The sequence below is a fragment of the Falco rusticolus genome, chromosome 3 (assembly GCF_015220075.1).
Source record: "Falco rusticolus isolate bFalRus1 chromosome 3, bFalRus1.pri, whole genome shotgun sequence".
NCBI lineage: Eukaryota > Metazoa > Chordata > Aves > Falconiformes > Falconidae > Falco > Falco rusticolus.
The window spans coordinates 25040666-25064218 of record NC_051189.1 but is presented as its reverse complement, the minus strand read 5'-3'; the positions used below and the strand labels follow the sequence as shown (position 1 = coordinate 25064218).

Here is a 23553-nt window from a genome sequence, read left to right as displayed (position 1 = left end):
GTATATTGGCAAGTGTTAGGGAGGAATTTGGTTTTTTTTGGGGGTGGGGTGGGAATGATTGATGGGGGAAGACTGCTGAACTAAGGTGGTGGGGGAGCTGGTTGTGGGTCTAGATTTTGCTTCGGGGCTTAAAGTTGCATGTCTAGAGACAGGTTTTCTGCATACTCTCAGTTCCTTTCAAATTTGCCAGGTGGGGCAGGAGGAGACTGCAACTTACATAATTTTTAATATTTTTTATTAATATTGATTGTAATTTTTTCATTTTAAACTATGTTAAGTCTCTCCATTTTTTTGTTCTTGTTTTATCTCAGTATAGCTTGCTTACTTAAAACCAAGATCAAATAGACATACAGTGTGTGTTTGAATCTTACACCCTTTGACTGTGTATCTAGTGTATATTGTGTGTGTGTATATATAGTATATTATTGAATTTCCTAAATCCCAGCTTTTAAATGTCCCAGTGACAAAAATGTTCTTACTGTCTTAATAATTCTCCTAAGTTGGAACAAATGAGTTACTGACTCTTGAGAAAGGTTGTAAACTGAGGTGTTCCAGGACAAGTTCTGGTACTAGTTTTCTCTGCTTTGAGCATCTTGGCTTTTAGATTGCAGTGCAACAGCAGGAGCTTTAGTGTTGCAACACTGCCCTGGCCTATTTAATGCTTTTACCCAGGACTCGGAGCACTTGGTGGTTTTGGAGGGGTGGGGGGGTGGAGGTGGAAAAAGCCTCCATGTGCTACTACAAGGAAATTCTGAAAGGATTGCTGTGCACATTACTGTTGCACGTGCCTGTTCTTTTAAACATTCTTCTTTAAGGAGAAAAAAAAAAAATATGATTCCAAAAATACTTTATTGCTGGGACTAGCATTTAACCCATACAGCAAGTTCAGCTTATAGACAAAAAATGATTCATTTTCTTTTTGTACCTTAAAAAAATAATATATGAAAATGCAGGGAGGCTAACAGTTACTGAATGCTTTAGAACGTTTTGTATAAAAAAAAAAAAAACTTCACTGACCACCTTTTTAATTGGTTGTGGACTCTAAGGCTGACAGGCTTTATGTGCAGCTGTCAACTAAGACAAACTTATTTTAATATTAGGGTGCAAATTTGTTGCCATTATTCATAAACAAGTTCTAATTATAGTGTAACAGAATATTGCAAGCAGTCCTTGGGGATTTTTTTGTGTTGTTCAGTATTGTGTAAGAAAAATTGTTCTGTATCTTTAAATACTTTAGCCTTTTTAACAAACTACTCCTCTGCAACCACCACTTGAATACAGAAACCTTTATTCTTCTGTATCGTCATCATTTGCGATACATCCCCCTACTGTACACTCGTTCATTTGTTCCCTGCCATGTCAGTCAAATGTGTGTGTCTAGCAAACTATCCTGTCACCATCGTGGGCTTCTGCCTGTGCCTGGAACTGACAGCAGGTACAGAGAATGCTTTCAAACAGCTTTGAATGATTGGTTTTTTTCCAATTTCTTTTTTTAGTCTCATTTTATTTTTAGAAGGGAAATGTCTCGTCTGTGGTATGGGAAGAAGGGAAGAAAGCACCAGCCAGTAAATCATAAATATGCTCTGGTAATTTTCAGTGCAGTATGTTCATGTCTGTTATTGCTTTCTTGTGATGTTGTGGTGCAGAGACAGTTTCTGGAAGTTTAAATTTTGGATGTGTAAACAGGATGCTAAGTCACAAATTTTCATTACTTTTAGGTACATAACCTAATTGCTGGTACTCCACTGGCGTTAGATGAAGAGAAGCTACTTGAGCACCGCGTGTAGCATTTTTTGGGTGTTTTGTTTGTTGTTCTGGGTGTCCGTCCCCCCCCCCCCCCCCCCCTTAGCATATTGCATTTGTTCAACAAAAATGTGATTTATAGCTAAATACTGTGAACAACTGTTTAATTGGCATTTAATTACGCCAGTGTAAACCTCCTGAGTTACCACTTGATTATACCTTCTTATAAGTCATTCAACCATATGAAGGTCTGATAATTCTTCCAAACTGATGGAGATGAATATGCTGTAGTCCCACTCTAGCACTTGTAATGAAGCAGGAGACCAGTACCACAATTTTTGCTGTTTGATTTATGAAAGTAACTGTGCTGTTTTTTTCAGTGTTGTTTTCCCCCAAAAGACTTGCATTTGTGGTAGTATGTAAAGGAAGTGGAAGTCTCAGAGAGACTTGCAAAACAATAACATCTTGGGGGTAGGAAGGAAGTGATCTTGAAAATATACTTGTTGTGCTTGTACCAGCTGGTAGATTGGAAGATATTTTTCATTCAGACTCTGCCTGTGACAGGCTTTTTATCATTTAAGAGTTATAGGTCTCCGGGTTTGGGTGCATACTTCTTTCAGAGGTGCTTTTGACTTGTTTTTATTTTGATCTTTATTTGTAGTCAGCTTACTTGCAAAATATGAAGTTATCATGTGGCAACAGCTGGTTCTGTAAACACTTGTTCCTAACAAACAACATATTTGTGACATAATAGGCTTTTAATTTTCCTCTTTGGCAATGGAATGTAGAATGGAAATGAAATTCCTAAATTAACTCAAATGTAACTTGAGCATATCCTGTAGCACTGTAAAAGGTATCTGAAGTTTACTCAGAATGTGTTCTTCAAAATATATACATACATATATATATATGCAGACATATAGCTATATCTTGCCCAGCTAATAAAAGGTAGTTGTATCCCTTGTTACAATTATTTCCTTCGGTCCAACACTTCATTTAACCAGAGTCCAACTACACTAATAATCGCATTAGTTATTGGCTTTTAAGGAGACATTGAACTGAAGAAGACTGTATGAGAATCCTCTTTCCGCAAGAGAGGTAGAGAATAGGTATTTTAATATATAAAACAAGTCAAATCAGAAAAAAAGGATATAGAAGTATCTACAGATGGCAATATTTTTTTAAATGTTACTATGTTAACAAGACATGTCTATTCTTCAAGTTGGGTCTTTTCCTTCCATGAATGATCATAAAGCTAATGAGCAAGTGGAGCCTTCTTAGAGAAAAGAGGGAAAGGGTATTGGTACCATTACTTCTGTGTTATGCAAGATGAAGTGGGATGCATATTGAAAAGACTGGCAGCTTATATGAAGTACAGGAGTTTGACTAAATGGTCCATTAGTGCTTTTGGATGAAAACCCATCTGACATGAAATAACGTATTTGCTGGGTCAAATGGAGTGATACTATGAAACAAGAATGCTTTCCTGAAGCAACTATGTCACCCTGGATTGTTTACCTGAAAAGCATTTATTTTTGTAGTGATAAATTTGGGCTGAGCATTGTAGGAGTTCAATGCTTTCCCAGGATAAGCGTTCAAAATTTTGTTGACTAATCAACACATTATGCTCCCCCTTCAAAAATACAGTAATGTTTGTTTCCCACTTTTTTGGTAAATCTGTTTGGTATTTACTGTGTCTCTTTACTGGCATGTCTTTTGTTTACAGTACAATAAGTTTCTAGAATGTCAAAAATGCAGGCAGCCATTCTTTCTGTCAAAGCACTTTAGACAAAAGACATCAGGCAATCAAAGAGAACAAAAGGTGATTGCTGCCTTTGGGAATACTTGTCCAAATGCTTTGTAAAACTTCCATAGGCAGCATATCCAAAGGGGACAAAACCAACAGAACCTTACCTTTGGCTTTTATATTCTTAAGATACTATTCAAAGGAAATTAAAGTGGTGTCGGTTTTAATAGCTTGAATGATTTGAGACTTGCACAACTTCTGTAGTTCTTGATTTAATGGTTAACTGTAGTTGTTAGGCTAATGGCTGTATTCTTTGGCTATTATGGAGGTATAATAGGGGCTTACATTTGAAAGATGAGAATTTAGTACTTAATCCGTGTGTACGTCAGAACTGCAAGGTTGCATCAAACAGACAATACTGCTACAAAGACCTTTTTACAGTCAGCTTTCCACACTGATTTTGGTTTGGAGTAATAGAGTGAACTGATGAACTGAGACTCTTCAAAACAAAAAATGCAGAGTGTAATCCAGTACTCTTACACTGGTCACTGAGCCTAGGACCTTTCCTCAATGACAGATATTTGCCATAACAACTGTCCTAAATATTTACGGGGTTTATGCATCATACCTTGACTGATCTTCCATTTAATTATGTTATTTCTGTTTTTAATAATTGTGAAATATTAGGCCTCACTACAAATGCAAAGTATGGTAGCAGATGAACATTTGGGAAAGTGGATTATAGATTGAAGGAAAACAAATGAGTAGAAGCTTAGATTTTCTCTGTCAACAGTTTTTAATGATCTGTGCAATCTGACGTTGATCCTTTTTCTGATTTAAGATACAAACGTTTCCATACTGGGCTGTAATTCAATTACCTGCTTTAAATATGTGCAGCATTTTCTTTTCATATGTGAGAGGATCTCTGTGTGGCACTATCAGAAGTGAGATGTAACCTTTCTCAGCCTGCCTTCTGGATTGGCTGCTTGAGGCTAGGCACCAGGTGCTATGTTTTCAGCGACTGAACCTCTGGTTTCTCTGCTTGCTCGTGCTGAAACTTACTTAAATTGGTTTGCAAGAGAGCTGGGTTTTATTGGTAATGTTGCTACAGATCTTTTTTTTTCTTTGGACAAAGTGAGTGAAATCACCTGACCTGCCTCTGTAAGGAAGTAACTTTCATAAATCTAATTCTTAGTTCTTTGCACAGACATCCTAAACTTTGTTTAATGTTTGCCCATGTTAAATTTAGTTTTCTTGCAGGTGTTATTACATCTCTCAAATTAAGGATTTCTCATATCTTGAAAAAAATAGCTTGTTATAAAGGTTTCCAGGCTCTGTATACTTTGTGTGCTACAGGCTTTGATTGCTTTCATCTCAAGTTCATTTATTAATTCTGGTTATTGCAGATATTTTAATTTATCTTCACTATATGTTAATTATGGCTTGGCACAGTTGCTGTGGGCTTAGGGCACTTCCAGGCAGATTCTTAACAGTCCATCCTGCAGAAGAGCTGTGCAGGCAGTATGGATCACAGGGAGATTGTTGCTGTCATGTATTGTACTCAGCTCTTCTGTCCCTGCTCTGGAAAACATAGTGGTCTGCAGAACAGTTCAGAAGGCCAGTTTTAAAGATGTTGAAAGAGAGAAAGAACTGCTGTGCCAGCCAACCCAGGGGACTGCTGTGATTCTCCAGTCCCTTTCCTCTGCTTAAAATGGATAGCTCCTGTACCTTCTCTTCCTTGTCACCAGTAGAGTGACAGGGAGATGAGTTGGCTGAAAACAACAAGAGGCAGAAAATGGTAAGCTTTGTAGGCATGCTTGTTAAAAATTAACCAAATTAAATTAGTCTTAGTTTTTTCAGAATGATACCTTGCAACTGTCTAAGGTGGTAAACCTCATGTATTAATGCATTATTGTAATGTAACCAGTATGTCCCAAATAATAGTATTTATGATGGAGAAGATTGCTTCTTCAAAATTATTTCTTTCAAGTAATGTCTAACGTTTTGGGAGGAAACTAAATTTGTCTGGAAAAAAAAATGTTACTGTTTCTCTTAAAATAGTCTTAACAGCATTCAGTTCAGAAGTGTACCTTTTATTTTTTGTTGGAGGATATTTACAGCCCTTAAAAAGAGACTGACCTATTCTCCCCCCTCCCCATTTACTGATGAATTGGGGATGGACTGATATCGTGGAGTGACTTTGTAAATGGCTGCATAAAATTATGATGGCATTTATTTTTTTTTTCAATTAAATGTCCTGGAAAGGTGAGACTTTGACTCTCAAGAAATAATACTGATGAAGCTTGAAGTTCACCAGATTTTACACAGATGTATTAATATTCAAAATAAAATTGTTCAGCTTTCATTTTTGTTAAATATTTGAGTCTTATTTCATATTTACAGTTAATGAGGGTATAGATAAGTTATGCTGAAGAGAACAGTTTATACCATTATGCTTTCTTCATTCTTATCTTTCAGAAGCACTGTTCAGCTCTGATAAGACCCTCCCTTTCTCTAAGGAGACAGAGTTAACAAGTAGCTGAAACTGAAAGTTTAGCTGTGCTTGATTTGAGGGCAGCACTTACACCACCCTGTTAGCGAACACGCATTATGTGCATGTGTGTTGGCCGCTTGTGGCTGTGTTAAACTGGGAGGAATGCCTCACCGGTGTAAGCAGTTTTCATGTTTATAGCTGTGTATAGCAGATTTGATATAACCAGTGGCTGAAAGGGCTGATGTGTCACCATCTGCATGGCTAACTGTCCACTGCTCACTGTGTATGCCAGTGTAGCTTGTAAGAGTTATATACTCCGACATACTTTCAGAAAAACAAAGTTTAGAAACATGAGTTTCTCCAAAAGGAGAATCCTACCTCTTGATAAGTTGACTCATTAGTAAGCAAATGCTCAATTTGACTCACTGCATTAAATATTAAAGCTGTTGTGTGTTCTGCTAAGTAGTTAACTGACCTGTACAAGTTGTGGAGTCAAGCTGAAAGGCATTCGCAGTACAAGAGTCATTAAAACTCATTCCATGTTTTCTCATCAACGTTGCTATTATGAATAGAGCAGATAGTATTAGATCTGTAAGGGTATTAAGTATTAGATTTTTGAGGGCCATGAGATGATCAGAGGGCTGGAGCACCTTTCCTATGAAGACAGGCTGAGAGAGCTGGGGTTTTTCAGCCTGGAGAAGAGAAGGGTCTGGGGAGACCTTCAGGTACCTAAAGAGGTCCTACAAGAAAGCTGGAGAGGGACTTACTACAAGGGTCTTCAGTGATAGGACAGGGGGTCATGGTTTTAAACTGAAAGAGCATAGGTTTAGATTAGAAATTAGGAAGAAATTCTTTGCGAGGGTGGTGAGACAATGGAAGAGGTTGCCCTAAGAAGTTGTGGCTGCCCCATACCTGGGAGTGTTCCAGGCCAGGTTGTATGGGGCTGTGAACAACCTGATCTAGTGGAAGGTGACCCTGGCCATGGCTGGGTCATGATCATTAAAGATGATCTTTAAGGTCCCTTCCAACCCAAATCATTCTGATTCTGTGATATATACCATGTAATGCCAAACTTTATTAGCCCTTGGAATTGTCCTGTTGTAGATTGTTCCAAGTTCCTAAGCAGAATCATTTTTGCCCTGAAGCACGCTAATCTGGCTATACATGTTATTTGTCTCTGTCTATTCCAACCAGTGCTTACTTAGAATAAAAGTTGTAGCTGTTCTTTGTTCCTCCTGCATTCTTTTTGAAGCAGAAAGGAGCCAGAGAGAACAGAGGGTCCTTCAAGAACACTTCCCGATCCTGAAAAGGTAGCTTTGTGTGTCAAGGAAATGCATGCCAGTACAGCATAGTGAATAGAGCGCAGTAAATAAAGCACATAGCACAGTCATACAGGCCTGCACTTTAATCCTGGGCAGAATACTTAGATTGCTATAGTTCTGAGCGATTTGGAAATTTCTGTGTGAGGGCATGGACTGTGTTGGAATTTGGAAAGCCTTGTCCTATGCTTTAAGGACTTAAATGCAAGACTTTGTCCAGATCGGTTCAGGACTTTGCTCAGTCAAACTTTGAAAGCCTCCAAGGATGAAGATTCTACAGCATCCCTGGGAAGCTTTTTCCGGTCCTTAACTATTGTTAACATCAACCCTCTGAGCCCAGTGGTCCCACCGGTTTTTCAGCCTTGTTCTTCATGCATTTGATACGTAACTGGTTTGATTGCAAGGCTGCTATAGGATAGAATCAAAAGCCCTGATGAAACGCAAATAAATGGCATCCACTGCTACCTGCCCAAAAATGAGAGAAGTGTTACTACAAAGAAATACTCTGTACTGAAAACACAGTCCAATATGACGCATACAAAACCTGTATGTCTTTCAGGAATGAAAGACCTTGCTTTCCAGATCTCTTAATACCCTATGAAAAACTAATGAAGTTCTGTGTTTAAGAATGAAAGCTCAAAGTGGAATAAGGTAGAAAGTAGCTCCTGAAATGATCAGGAGACCAGACAGCTGATGTACGGATAGGGGGCAAGGGAAGAAAATAATAGGTGTATTTAGCTTGGTGAAATAGACTAGAGGATTAATATCATATAAGGAAGCAAAATGAAGAAATCTTGATAGAAGAGGAAACACAGCATAAGCAGACTATGAATTAAACCAGGTTATAAAACAGAATAAACTTCTCACTAATACTGCTGTTTCAAAACAGCTCCCTTAAGACTGGCAGGGACAAAATGCTAGCTGTTTTCAAGATATGTCTCAATCAGTTCCTGAATTAAGTTGCAGAAGGTAGCTATTAGTAGGCTTAGACATACATAACTTCAGGATTCTGTTGCTCATTTAATCCTCAAGTACATAATCTTGTCCACTGCAAGGCAAAAGTAAAACATGTTGACTTAAACCATCAGCATTTTATAGGTGGTCAGGTACAGTAGCTGTTGCGGTATCATAATGTATTAAGTGTATTAAAGCCTGGTTTGGTGATGAGTGGGTAACTTTGAGATAATTTGTCTTGAGGTTTACTCACGGAATTTGGTATGCATTGTATACTTACCATAAGCAGTGGGTTTGAAAGGGGGGATTCCTTGCCTTTAATTTTTCCATTAATAGTTCGACAGTCTATGACATGCTATTTATGGGTTTGTCACTGCATGCTAATGGTCTGCCACAATGCAGGCTTTTGTTCACAAAACAAATGTAAAGATGTAATGTGATGGTGTGCAACAGGCTCAGTATACCAAAGAGGAGTTATTGTGTACATACTTGGATAAGTATTCATGTTTGTCTCGGGTAAGAAATTTATCTAAATACCTTGTGCACACTTTCATGAGGGTTGCAAGCACCCCTATGGCATATGAAAAGGTGTGTCAGATCTTGATCACTGAGCAAAGGGGTTGATAAGCAGTTCCCAGGTGCAGAATGGTGGTAGAATATGCATTTTTGACAAGTTGAAAGCAAGAGGGCATTGGCTATAGAATTGTCTGCATTGCAGTATGTGAAATAGCAACTATATAATGGTGTGGGGGATTGATTCCCCATGCCAGAATCTCCTTATGTAACCACTCATTTATGGCCCATTGTAAGTTAACTACTGCCTCTTGTGTAAGGGGCTGAACTTAAAGAAGCAACAAGGGTCAAGGGTCCAGTCCTCACACTGTTGCGTTTTCAGGGTTACATTCATAAGGTGTTGGTATAAACGATGTAATTTGCAATGAACTGTCATAGCAAATAAAAAGGACAAAACTGCACTACCACGTATATGCTTGAGTGGGATACTGCTAAAGCTTTATGTATAGCTGCTTGATTCTGAAAATGCACAAACCAATGCAACTTCCAACAACGTTCTTGATATTTTTTAAGAGAATAGTAGAAAATGGTGGAAACAAATTGCGTGCTAGTAATTACTGATTATTCAGTAATAAAACTGGATGTCACAAGTATTCCTTTTTCCTTGCTTTGCAGCTGCATAGGGTAAAGTGAACCATCGCTGCTCAAGAGCCAGTAATGCATGACTGTGGGCTCTGTACTCAGGACAGTGGCGAGTATCTGGCCAAACTCCTTGTAGTAGGGGCAGGTAGATGGGGAGCTGCTGGACTTGTGGTTATCTTCCTTTGCGCTGTGGTAGGCTCTAGAAGTTTTTAATACACTCTTACTACATGGGACATCCATTTAATCTCTCCACCAGCTGTTTTAAGATGCTTTTATATGAATGATGATTTTGAGTCATTCTCAAAATCACATTATTGCTGTAGTTACATCAAAATGACTGTTGTAGTCCTTTAGCCAGCTTGTTGCACCAGAGCAGCATGTTCCAGACCTTTCTGGATAAAGGCTTTCTGGCTGTATATGTCCTGCCAAAGTGGAGGTGCCATTTGGAGTGAATGCGTTGACAGATGAGCAGCTCCTGAAGCTTTGGAGGTGAATAGAATGTCCAGGATAAAGATACTGTGAGGTAATACTGGGGAGTTACTAAACTTTAGTCCTGCTACATTGTCTTTAACAGTTATCTTCACTGCCAGATAGAAGAGTCAAAATCTACTGAGAAGCCTGAGGTTTGCTTCTAGTCTTTATTCAGGAAAGCAACCCAGGTTCATAGAACTCATTAATCTGGGTATAAAGAGTGTTTGAGAGGACTTTCGTCTGAAGAGTTTGGATTAAGGCATGCAATTCAGATTGACTTCTAATTTAGCATCCCGATACTGGTAACTTTATGCGCTTCTATATCAGCTCTATATTCATCCTAGAGCAGTGAGATATATCTGTCTGCTAGTGCCATTAGTGTTTAATATGTAATTTTGCTGTGTCTACTCATTTGTCTAAGATCACCCACATGTGCATTGTCCTTGCAGGAGCAAACATCTTGTAGTACTTCTTGTTTGTTTGTTATCATCGCACATTTTCCCTTCATTACTCTTCCACTTTTTTCTTTCTTATCTTTTTACTTTTCTTCAACTGTCAGTGGAATTATTGTCTTCCTGTCTCCATATTCAGGTAGTGTCAGTGGCTGAGTATCACCGCAGGATCGATGCTCTAAATAGCGAAGAACTGCGCACACTCTGCAGACGTCTCCAGGTGCCCTCTTCAGTAGTTTAAATCCCATCTCCAGATACTAAAACATCTTTCTTTGTAGTGTCTTTGATCAGGGCAAGTCCCGCACCCGGGTTTGTCTTGTCTACAGCACTACAAGGATCCAGCAGAAAATTCCTTTGGTTTGGACATATATTTAACTGTGCAATGCTATGATGGAATCGGTAATTTTTTGATGGAATTATTACTTCCACATTTTTCAAACAGGAATTTTCTGTCAGAATTTGAAAATTTGTTCTTAGTACTGCTTGACTTGGAGTGATGTGTTTTAACTTCCACTTCAGACTGGTGTGTTGTGTTAGGTAGAAGTTTTCCTAAAAAGAATGCAAAACAGGTGAAGGATCCAAAACCTTGTTGCATAGGTGTTTAATTTTATATAGGAATCTTTCATCAAGAATCTCACAGTACTTAGCAAGTATGAAGATTCACAACTTCTGTGGAATAGGTAAGTATTTTTCCTGTTACACAAGCAGGTAACTGAGGCAGTTCAGCACAGCTGAGGGGCACAGACATCGAGCTGGTAATGGAACTGTCAGTTTCAAAAATGGTACTTTGGAAACAGTATTTTGGTTTGGATTTCTGAAGGTTTACTGATACAGACTTAAACCGCTATTTGCATTCTCTTTAGGTGTTTCTTAGTTCTTTGACATTTATAAAACTGTTAGTTACTATCTATGTCATACATAACTTACTGGTGGAAAGCTTCTAAGGAGTTGTAAGCTATGTATTGAGTATTTTGTTTTCCTGTAGTAACTGTCTGCTGGAACTGTAAAAAAGTTTCAATTCTGTTTTTTTTTTACTTTGATCTTGAATTTTTTCACCTATTATGTAATAATACATAAGAAACATTTTCTTAGTTCTCTTATTTCTGTTTGTTTAATATTCAGTAATTTAAGTACTTTGCAACCATACCACTTACTAACATTTTATAGATCAATAATGAGCATGAACCCAAAAGCTGCACTTGTAGTTCTATAGTAAAATTGGAAAATTTGGGAAAAAAAACCCCTTTCGTTCCCACTTGAGAGCAAAACAGTTCTGTTTCTGGCAAGTGGTGATGGACAATCCTTGTATTAATATCCTGGAATTGTAAGAGCTTTTTCCAAATGTCTTTCCCCTGGAATGCCCAAACTCAAGGTTTAGGCCAACTTGAAAAATCTGATGTGATGGACTAGAGTCTATAAAATCTGTGCTCTGAGGCCTTTTGAGAGTTTGTGATGTAGGCTGCATGGCAGTTACTGACCTCAGAAGCCCTTGGAATCTCACTACAGGTCGGTTAGCTCTGTCAAAAGTTAAGCGGGAAATTGATTTGCAAGTTTCAAATCTACAGTGCATTCTGTCAAGCAGATACCTTTGAACGGATATGTGTCTTTGTCTGCTTCTACAAAGCAGTGTTGTTCCTAGAAGACAGTTGTTTTACTGTAACAATAATTAAAAAAGGCAAAAAATCCAGCCTACAAAAAGCCCAAACCCAAACAAACAAAAAACCCACAGTCGCCCCTCACCAATTCTTAAAGTGCACTGCACAAAACATGAATAATTTGGATTAAGGAATAACAAAGGGGATAAGCTTTCCGCTGCACAGCTGAACAATGCTGAACTTCTATGGAGTTGAAGTAGTACTATGTGATGGAAGAAAAGCATTGAATGTGGAGAAGAGTTGGACTATGAAATAACATGTTTTGTAGATAGTACTCTGTAATGCAGTCTGTAGGTCATCTTTTTGTATGTGAAGCTATATGGATAAATGCATATACTTTTTTGTTGTGATATGAAAATTATTGCACAGTTTACATTGGAAATGCTTGTTACCTTCCACTAAAAAGTAGAAGGCTTGAATCTTTTGCTTGCTTGATACTCACTTTCTTTAAGCCCACCTTTTGTTGAGTTAAGAATTAATATTGTAATTAAGTTATTGTATAAATATGCTTTGATACTTCATAAGTATTTTTAAGTAACAGGAGTTTATGATAGTAATTTTTTTCATAGTTCTTCAGGGAAAGGAGAGGGGTGGGGTGATTTTTCTTTCTTTTTTTCTTCTCCACAGGTGGTTTATTTGTTTAAATATTCCTATCTGTATTTCAGAGAGATTTTTTATTTGACTTTTGTTTTGTAACTGAGAAAGTTTTTTTCACAAAAGCTTGGCAAAGTTTATCATGTTGGTACTGTGAAGTATTGTAGTTGTGTCCTGTATGTTCAGAGTATGAGGTATGTGGCAAACAGTGGTTATTATTCTGGAGTTGATAGGTGGTTTTGGCAGTTATTTTGTTGAAATTCTCAGGATTCAGACTGCAGATAATTTGGGCAGTGTGACCTTCAGTGAAACTTCATCAATGAAAGGCTGATGAATTTTTCAAATGTGTTCATTCTTATTAAGATCCCTTTTTTTTTTCTTCAGCAAATCTCTCAACATTTTAATAAGTCTTGTTGTAGTGGCTTAAGCTACTAACTTCCTTCACTTTGTCCTACTCCTCTGTCAGATTTCATTATCCCCACAGCAAGTTTTAAATATCCCTGCAGCAAGATTTATGGAAGGAAACCTGTTTGGCTCTCACTAATCTAGTTCTCAGCACGTGGCATTTTAGCTTGAAAGTGCCAGTGAATGTGGACAGGAGTAAGAAGCTGTCGTGAACTTTACTTGATGAGTTTTGTGGCCTTTTGCCACCTCCACTGAATGTTGATCTACAAAACTCAATAGGGTAGGTCTAAGGGGCAAGTAGCTTAGACTACCACACGATCTTTATACATAATGTATCTTTGCCAAGCCTCGAAGCTCACTACGCAGCATAAGTATTACTGCTGCTTTCCCCTTCCTACCCTCTCCATTTTTTCTTCTTTGAGTCTCATAAGTACTCCAGCAAATCAGCTTATGGAGCATCAATATTCCTAAGGCTCCATTCAGATGGTTTACTCAAAATACTTGACAGCAGTCTTTCCACATGTCTACCACGTATCTGAAAACTTTCACAAGTACTTTAAAAGAATATTGCATCAGAAACTACTGACAAATGTCCATGTTGAAGTTTCAGATCCTTTTCTGTCTAGATTTTTTTTAATTAGATATAATATGAACATTATGTTAATATTAAAAAGCAAGAACTTTCTAAGCTGACCTCTGAAAAGCATTGGTAGTCCTTCTGCAGCTATATAAGGACTCTTTGTTTCGCTGTTTTAGCATAAAACCATCGGTTTCTTCTGAGTAGGTATCAGTGTAATCTATAGTTAGTATATAGTTGAGTACTGGCTTGCTATTGGAAACTGAAAATCTTGGTCAGATCAAATCTAATGCATTTTTTTAACTTTTTAAGGAGTTGCGTAACTAGATCAGTAACTGCATGACTTCAGACCTGCAAAATTTATCTCAAATAGGATTGGTAATACTTACTTTCTTATCGTTCTTTTTGTAGATAACAACAAGAGAAGATATCAATTCAAAACAGGCAACAAATATCAAAACAGAACTGGAGCCTGAAGCATTCCGGCCAAATCTTAGTGATCCCAGTGAATTATTACAGCCAGAACAAATTGAAAAGGTATTAACTTATGTTAATTTACAATCCTAAAAAATGGCATGTATCACAAATGCTATGACCCTAGTGTAAAACACCCTAGTAGGGAGACCTTGTGTGATATTAAGTAGAACAGAATAGAATCATTTAGATTGGAAAAGACTCTTAAGATCATCAAGTCCAAACGTTAACCCAGCACTGCCAAGTCCACCACTAAACCATGTCCCTAAGAACCATGTCTGCGCATCTTCTAAATATCTGCACAGACGGTGACTCAACCACTTCCCAGCCACTCTTCCCCCAGCCTGCAGCGCTGTGTGGGGTTGGTGTGACCCAAGCGCAGTGCCCAGCACTTCTCCTTGTTGAACCTCATACAACTGGCCTCAGCCCATTGATCCAGCATGTCCAGATCCCTCAGCAGAGCTTTCCTGCCTTCAAGCAGATCAATACTCCCCGCTCAGCTTGGCATAGTCTGCAAACTTTCTGAGGGTGCACCTGATCCACTTATCCAGAATGTCAATAGATAATAAACAGGACAGGCCCCAGCATGGAGCCCTGGTGAATGGCACTTGTGACCAGCTACCAACTGTCTGTAACTCCATTCACCACCACTCTGGGCTCAGCCGTCCAGCCAGTTTTTCACCCAGTAAAGAGTGCATCCACCCAAACCGTGAGCAGCCAGTTGCTGCAGGACAATGATGTGGGAGAGGGTGTCAAAGGCTTTACTAAAGTCTAGGCAGATAACAGCCACAGCCTTTCCCTCATACACTAAGCCGGTCACCTTGTCACAGAAGGAGATCAGGTTAGGCACCCAGGACCTGCCTTTCACAAACCCATGCTGGCTGGGCCTGATCACCTGCTTGTCCTGTACCCGTCATGTGATGGCTCTCAAGATGATCTGCTCCATAACCTTCCCCAGCACTGAGAGAACTGTCAGCACTGACTGACAGGCCTGTAGTTCCCCAGATCCTCCTCCCCCCCTTCTTGTAGATGGGCACCAGAATTGCTAACCTCCAGTCAACTGGGACCTCCCCAGTTAGGCAGGAGTGCTGATAAATGATGGAGAGTGTCTCAGTGCACACTTCTGCCAGCTCCTCCAGTACCCTTGCATGGATCCTGTCCAGCCATTTAGACTTGTATATGTCTAAGTGCATAAACACGACATAAGTCATAGCTAAAATTTTGCTTTTTTTCTTATTACAACTTTCAATATGTCATGATAACACTAGTCTTTCTGTACCCTTATTTCATTCTTCCTTGAAAAATGCTTGGCTTTCACTGTGGTTCTTACTTTCTAGTCCAAAGTTAGTTCATTAAATTTTTAAAGACTTGATTTAAGGTTGACTGCATTCAAGCACACAGGAACAGGGGAGCAAGCATCCTTTACCCTTCAGCTTGTTTCCTGTTTTCTTGAGTGATCTAGTTCCCCAACACTGAGACATAGTATTGTCATGGAAAAATAACTACATGTCTTTACTTTCTTTAGATGAACATTTTAGAGACCTTACCAAATATGTTCTTCCATTGGTAAATCATTCTTCTGCAGGTCACTGGTAGAAGTAGGAAAAGAAACCTTGAGAGATCAGGGGTGGAAAATATACATGTGAAGCTAAATTTGGAGTTGGTCTGCAGTTCTAAACTAGCTTTTCAGGCCACTTGTAGTAGTTCAGAAGAACAAAATCTGCTTTCATTTATATGTAATATATTCTTTAAAATAGTAAATATATATAATAAATGAGAGGGTTGTCATCATGTTAACAGCTCACAAAGTCTCTTCCACCACGGACCATTGGATATCCATGGACTCTTGTCTACAGTACTGGAAAGCATGGCATGAGCTTGAAGACTTTGTATCGAACGATGCTGGGATTAGACACACCTGTACTGCTGGTTATCAAGGACAGTGATGGACAGGTAGGAAAATGTTTGTGTGGAGGTAGGGTACCCATTAAGAAAATTGTTTGAGGAGTATAAGGGAATAGTTGACACGAGCCCATCGTGGGAGATAGTTGTGTGTGTCAGGCTGGTTTTCTCCTTGGTTGTTATGTAGAGGCTTTTAAAAATGTGCTTCACTGTCAAGCAATCCTCTGACATGCTACATTTCTAGGAAATAATTTAATAATACAAGTGCACTGTCACAATGCATGAGTCTCATAATACCCAATGACTGAATTTACTTTTAATATTTTTAATGCATTTCTATAAAGCAAGAGAAGTATAGTCTCTAAAACTTTTTGATGCTGAAAGATCTTGCTGAGTTGAAATGGGATTGCCAGCTGTGGCTAGTGCTTCTTGGTATGTTCTGTGGCTGTAGCAAACATCTCTTTCCCATTCAAGGGCTGTGGGATCTTTGCTACATTATTAATTTTTTGTCCTTGAGTCTATGTAGTTGCACTCTATTCTCCTTTGTCTGGGGTATAAATTTCAGAAAGTGGATCACATCTCACCACTTCAATAGCAAACATCCTCTCTGAGTATTCCAGTAACAGGTGAATGTTCTAGGCAGCATGAGACTTCGATTCTTTCTGAAACTTCTGTGCTCTCCCATGGAAGCAAGTTACTGCTGTCATGAAGTATTGACAGACCGCTGCAAAATCTGTAGCATATGCTTCACTTATCTGTCCCGCTTTGGTAACTACTGTTTATTTTCAGAAGCATGGGCATGCCACCTCATATCATTCAGGGGGTCTGAAAACTGTAAATGAAGGATGTGTTTTTTAATTCAGGTTACAACTTGGTTTGGTGGGATTTTTTCCTTCTGTTTCCTGCCTCAGGGATCCCTTAAAAAGAAAAATCCCTGCTAGTAGAGCACTTTTCCCCAGAAGTTCTTTAAAAGGGAACCTTTTTCTTCACTTAATTTTTAATCTTGGAGATAAAAACTAGTAACTAGGCTTGAGATGTCTTGATAAACATCAGCTTTATTTTAAAGGTCTTTAAAGCCTTTGGTAACTTTCCTTCTCCAATTCGCATACTAGCTTCTGAAGATTAATTTGTGAGATACTTACTTCCCAGTACCTGATTATTTGGCCCAGAAAGAGAATGTCCCTTTTCTGATAGGGCTGTCTTGCCACCAGCATGTAGTGTTGTTCTGTTGCTGAAGTATAGAGATTACCTTCCGTATGAATATCTCAACTTGCATGTTCAAAAAATGTCACATTCACCCAATCAAAACAGGGGACTCGTAGACATGTCATAGTGGTTTGGGGAGGGGTTTTTTATGTGAAACAACCCATGGCAAATCTCAACTTACATGTTCCCAGGCACATGCCTGTATGGAAGTGTTCCTTGGACTTTTGTGTCAAGTAGCCACTGAACTTACCTTTCATAGTTTATGCCAAATCCTACCTAGGTTTCACACAAGAGTGAGTGAAATCCATATACAGTGAGCAACGTATGCTACAGAAAGAAAGGCTCTGACAAGGTGTACATGCTCAGTCCATCACCAGTGTAGTGAAAGTGAAGTTTTCTGTGTCTCAGGCTATTAATGAGAAACATCTTTGCATTTGACAAGGAAAAACTCATTTTACACTATCTTTCCATACATTGAATTTCCATAGGTTTTGAAGTCTTTTTCTTCTTGATGCAAGGATCTACAATAATGAAAAACAGGACAATGGTAGCCTACTGTGCCCTTTGGTAATTAATCAGGGTCATCTACTTTTTAAATAAGCTATCGATTTTTTTGAAAGAGGTTAATTTATTTTTAATATCTTGTAGTTTCCTGACAGTTAGTCCTATAAAACTGCTTTCTGTAACCTAAAAAGAATTGGAATATTGCTTATATAGGAGAGTATCCAGAAATACTTCACTAGCAATATGCTAAGATAAATACTATTTATGCTTTTACAGAGTGTGTTTTAAGAGAGAGCAAGTGTTTTCATATTCTAGGCCCCAAGATCACTGCCTGTTTTCTAAGCTATCTGGTTTGGAGATGATCCCAAATGAGGCTTATCCTTTTTGAAGTGTGACAGAAAATGACCAGACAGTTTCTTGCTACTTGCTGAGCATACATCCTCAGTCCTTTTTGGCATTCCTTGTTCTGCCTACTTTGTAGCTTTTATATTTATGAAAGAAATTGGTTTTGTCTTACCCTCAGTTGAGGTACTTTTCCTTCAAACTAGAATTCATTTATTTTCTGGGCTACTTCCTCGAGACCCTGTTCTTTGTCTTCATAAACATGGACAATAGCCTTTATCTGATGTTGACAATCAGTTGAGTGAGGAGCAAGTGTAACCTTGTAACTTTTCATAATGTAGTTCAGTAAAGGCTAAGTTTCATCTTGTTTTTTTCCCCAAAAGTCTTCTCCAAGCTCAATTTCTTTTTAAAATTGATTGGCAATTTTGCTTAAAGGGTTGGACAAAGAAGAAAAAAATACAAACCACTCACAAAACAAAAAAAACCAACAACAACAAAACAAAACAAAAAAAAAAAAAAACCACCCATGAGCCAAAACACTCAGACCCATGAGGCCATCTAACTAGTAGTGGGCTAAAAAAAGAAAACTCTAAAAAAGCTGTAGGTTTTGGTAACATTGGAGACTCATTGCAAACCACCTACCCTTAAAAAAAAAAAAAAAAAAAAAAAAAAAAAAAGACACAAAAAACCAAACAAACAAAAAAACCCCCCACAAAACCAAAAACACCACCCACAGGAAAAGGAAGAAGGGGGAGGGGGGCAAGCCTTCTGGAAAGTAACAGGAAAACAAAAATTTTTTTCTTCTTGAAAGAGTTCCTTCATTTTCATCTGACTTGGTCTGATTTCCCCAGAAAGCAAAATTCCCCAGAAAGCAAAACATAAGAGAGAAACTACCATTTAAGCCTGTTCTTGTTGTTTAGATGTGTGGGGTAACAGAAATATCTGGCCAGCGTTTGATCCTATATGTTGAGTGAGATAAATGTCTGTGCAAAGAAGTTTTGGGCTAGTCTTCCTGTGAGCTTGCATTAAAACAGAGGTACCGAAGCTTGCACCTCAGTTCATGGAACTTAAAGCTTTTAGACTGAACTTGCTGTTTAACAGTGCATCTGAAATTGATAGAGGTTTTTGAAAAATGAGTGCCTTTAGTGACTGATACTTTTCATCATCTTGTAGTGTAAGTTTAAAACTTCCTCCAGCGTAGAGTGTAAATACTGGTCACGTGTATGCTCAAAGGTAATTCACTTAAGTAAAGGAATAGTTTTACACATGACTAAAATATCTTGTCGGTGTAGCGATGTTTTGACCTTTAAAAATAGGTAACATAAGTAATAAAATACAAGGAAACTTCTCTGGCTGTTATGACTAGAAATTTGGTAAGTCCTACCTCTTCTGCTCCATAACAATGCAGTCTCAACAGTGACTTGTAAAATGTGCAGTACTAGCTTCATTACATTAATTTTGTTGGCCGTTGTGCATATCACTAAAATTTTATTGCAAAGTGATTAGTGCTTGAATTAAACAAAAGGGTTGCAAAATATCTACTATTGGCGTGATTGATATGTTAGACTTAAGCCTCAGTCTGATGTGCATTATCAGGACATCTGAAGAAAATTATCCCTGGTATTCTTTAGAAGACCAGCAATCTTTTTTCTCGAAACCAGTCAGATGCTGTGTAGTTTTTCTTACGTATTTTCTCTTGCCTATTTTTGCTTACAGGTTTTTGGTGCACTAGCATCTGAACCATTTAAAGTGAGTGATGGTTTTTATGGCACTGGGGAGACCTTTATGTTCACTTTTTCTCCAGATTTTGAGGTAAGTAGTAATTACTTTGTATGCTTTTGCTTCCCTCCCTCCCATATGCATTAACCTGAAATACTTACTGAATAAATCTAACATTACATAATCTGGAAAAATTCTAGGAGCTGACCCAAAAATGTCATCATACTAGTTTTTTCCACAGAATCCATAACTGCATAGTAAATTGGTAGTGTTTGCATAGTGAGAAACACATTCAACCTGACTCTTTCATTGTACTGAAGATTTTTCTACTGTTCTAAATTCTGCTAGATGTCTATCTGAAAATTGACAAACTACATCCTTTAAAGGGCATATCATCTAACGAAGCATATTTTCTTGGTGTTTTTCATTGTGTAGAAGTGTCAGTGCTTAAAGACCACCTGTTTTGGAATGGTCTTATTTTAAATAGTATAAAACATACAAGAATTATTGTCTGCATATATCTGTTCCCTGAATCTTCTGTGTAAACTTTGTAACTTCATTAAATTGGTCTCTAGCTACCCATAGTTTGTCTCCACTGATGTTTAGTTTCTTTTCTACCCAAACAAAAAGTTAAAATACCTGAACTTACTAGTCTGTTTTGGGGTTGTTCTCCCCCCCCCCCTTAGGTTTTCAAATGGACAGGAGACAACATGTTCTTCATTAAGGGAGACATGGACTCCCTTGCTTTTGGTGGAGGAGGGTAAGTAGTGGTGGTGGGGTTTGTTATGAGTCTGTTAAAAGTGTGCATGTCTGCATAGCTTTGAAAAGAAAATTTTGAATTGACTTCAGTTTGATAGCTCAGGACTCAACAGTTACCAGCCAAGAAAGATTTAGTATGTCAGATGTTTAGCTTCCTGTGTCGAGGAAACTTGAACAGAAGGTTTGTCTTCAGTCTAGTATGGCATCAAGTTTCAGCCTGCAAGGTTATGATGCCTTGCATGCTCTACTTGCCTGTGCGTCTGGTATATTCCGGATGGACACAGGTTGTTACGATTCTGAGGGTACGTAAATGTGAAAATTATGTTTAACTAGAAGAGGCTTGCACCAAAACTCTTTTTATACCAAGACATGTCAGTGTCTTCAGAAATTATATGTTGTCACCCACTTCCTGCCCCCTCGTCCATGCAAGTGCATAAGCTTCTGGGATGTTTCCCTTACTTGTTATCAGCATTCTCCTCATGTATAAGAGTACTTTTATGCCCTTTTCTTAATACAAATGGAAGGGGCTGAAAACTGAGGAAGTCTGATTAGTTTTTTATTTCAGAATATCTGAAAGAAGGATATTCCCAAACTAATAATAAGGGGGGGTGTGGGGGGAGAATCTTGGCAGCTTCAAATTTATCAGCGCCTATGAGTTACTTGTGTCAAAAAAGAATTCTATAGTTCCTCTTCATTTCTGAATTCTGAATGAAGAATACATTATTAGGTGTAATGCTTATTCCCTCAGTCTTTTGCTTTAATACATTGTCTGTCTTGCAGAGGGGAGTTTGCTCTTTGGCTTGATGGTGATCTCTACCATGGAAGAAGTCATTCATGTAAAACATTTGGGAATCATACACTTTCTAAGCGAGAAGACTTCATTATTCAAGACATAGAAATATGGGCTTTTGAATGAGTATTTAACTATTTTTACAGGGTATTGTCCCAAACCTGACATGAATCAGTGCAGCTCAAAAAATCCCTTGGAGCAATATAATGCACCATTTTACCTTTCTGATTGTTTTTGATTTTGGTGGGGGTTTGTTGTTGAGTTTTCAACGTGGCCATCTAGTTACTATTTTTAAATAGCAGACTTTTTTTCATGCTCTCATATCTGTAGTATACTGTCCTACTTTTTCTAAGCTTTAGACACTTTTACAAAATAAAGAACATGTAGACTAAAAACTAACACTGGTTACTTTGGGCCTTGCGGCCTACAAAATTTTCTTATCCTTACTATAGTCACCTCCCAGGTTTCCCACACACACCTTTCTGCAAACCTGTTAGGGGGCTGCTTCACTGAATATAGGTTATTATTTTTGTATTCAAATTATGTCTATGAATGAAGTTTGCCCTCTGTGAACCTGTAAGAAGAAAGCTGCGTGTGGGTATTTGGCAGCAGTACTGCAGAGATGGGTCTGGACCAATGACAGGTTAATTCATACTGTGCCACAAATAGATGAGAAGCCTAGCATTCCTTCATAACACATACCAGTACACATATGGTGAAGTTAGAAGATATCCTAAGTCAAAAGTGCCACTTGTCTTGTTTATTGTTCATGTTTAGAAAAAGTCAGTTAATACGTGTTCTAGCTGCATGCTGATTGTGTTAAAAAGTGTTTTGCACATGCTGTTAATGATCTGCAGGTTTGGGACAAATACTGACAACATTGAGCTACATGGCAAGGACTTAAAAATAGCAAGGGAATGTAAGAATATGATATTTCCACAAAATCAAAAGGCTAAAGCAAGCAAAAGTTGGTGAACAATTTGTAGCTATAGTAGGGCATTAAAAGTACAGAAACAGATGCATCTTTCTTCAGCATAAAGTGTCAGATATATACTGTTATACTGTTGTAGCCGTGTAGCACATCAGCTCCAAGAATATAGCTTATTCCTGTCCAAAGAACAAAATAGTTGTGGTGTTTTTGAGTGGGTCTATGTTGTAAATCTACAGTTAGCACCAGCTCTGATTAAAATGAGATAATGTACTATAGGTAGACAATATTGTAACTCAGTAGACTCGTTTAATATGCAAACTTACTGTCATGTGACCTCAAAAAAAAAAAATGACAGGCTAGAATACGGTTCCAGTAGCTCTTGTCCACTTTTGTAGAAAAATTGATAAGCCATTGTGGCAATAACAGCTCAACAAAACTATTTGTTTCAAAGCTTTTATTCTATGTTCTGCAAAAACAAAACAAAAGAAAAAACAAAAAAAAATCCCAAAAAAATTGCTGTTAAGTGTGACAGTGACTGACTTTGTGCTGAAATTTCAGCTATTTCAGATGAACATTGTATATTATCTTGTAAATTAATGTTTAAAGTAGTTTTGTTATTATAGAAAAGTGTTGATTGACGGGTTGCTTATAGCACTTTAAATTATTCTAGAAATGGAATAAAAGCCAAATGGGTTGGCTTAAGTAGATGTAGTTGTATATTATTTCAAAATACTTACATCTCTGGAAAGTTTTAAAAACTTATTTGAAGACAGCTTACTGCTATGGTAATGAGAAAGGGCAGATGTTTCACCTATAATATGCTAATGCTCAATATGAATAGAAGTACAGGGCTTTGTTTCCTGTCTCTATGTATAGCTCTTTATCCTTATTAGAACTTAGTACAATGTGTAGACTAAATGTTTACAAAATAAGGAACTGTAAATAAATTGAAATGGCTTTTCTCCCCTTTGGTCTTCCACAGCAGTATTAATGTCTTTGTGGAGTTAAGACTGATTATTACAACAACAAAAATCCTGTAATGGATTTAAAGTACTATAAGGTCACAGTGATGTATAGCAAATAAATCTAAATATATGTAAAAATAAACATGAGTTGGAATTTATTTAGAAATTGGAGTTCACCTAGAAGCACAAATGCAGGTTACCGCTGTTCATGTAGTAACATTACTGAATACATAGGGTGTATTTGCTCATCTTTCTTGGGAGTTCTGGGTTTTGAAAGCCCAATGGGAAGTGGTGAGAGTGAAATGTGCTGGCTCCAGCCATTTTCAAGAGCAGAAAAAAAGAAAGGTGTCTCAGATTATCCTTGCTGACAAAATACATTAATTAAAGTGCTTAGT

The 23553-nt window shown here is 37.9% G+C and overlaps 1 protein-coding gene across 13 annotated transcripts in view; it reads left to right on the top strand.

The window, feature by feature from the left end:
• Positions 1–23300, top strand: part of OXR1 (oxidation resistance 1) — a 290279-nt gene extending 266979 nt beyond the window's left edge. For 9 of the 13 annotated variants that reach the window (XM_037379603.1, XM_037379602.1, XM_037379595.1 and 6 more), the window contains 6 exons: positions 10475–10555; positions 13978–14103; positions 15841–15993; positions 19711–19806; positions 20400–20473; positions 21253–23300. In XM_037379603.1, coding sequence (XP_037235500.1) covers positions 10475–10555; positions 13978–14103; positions 15841–15993; positions 19711–19806; positions 20400–20473; positions 21253–21388 — 666 coding nt within the window. In that variant the 3' untranslated portion in view covers positions 21389–23300. Of the gene's footprint in view, positions 1–1416; positions 1587–10474; positions 10556–13977; positions 14104–15840; positions 15994–19710; positions 19807–20399; positions 20474–21252 lie in introns of those variants that run through there. The other 4 variants (XM_037379596.1, XM_037379607.1, XM_037379605.1 and 1 more) reach the window with 3 other exon arrangements.
• Positions 23301–23553: the final 253 nt, after the last annotated feature.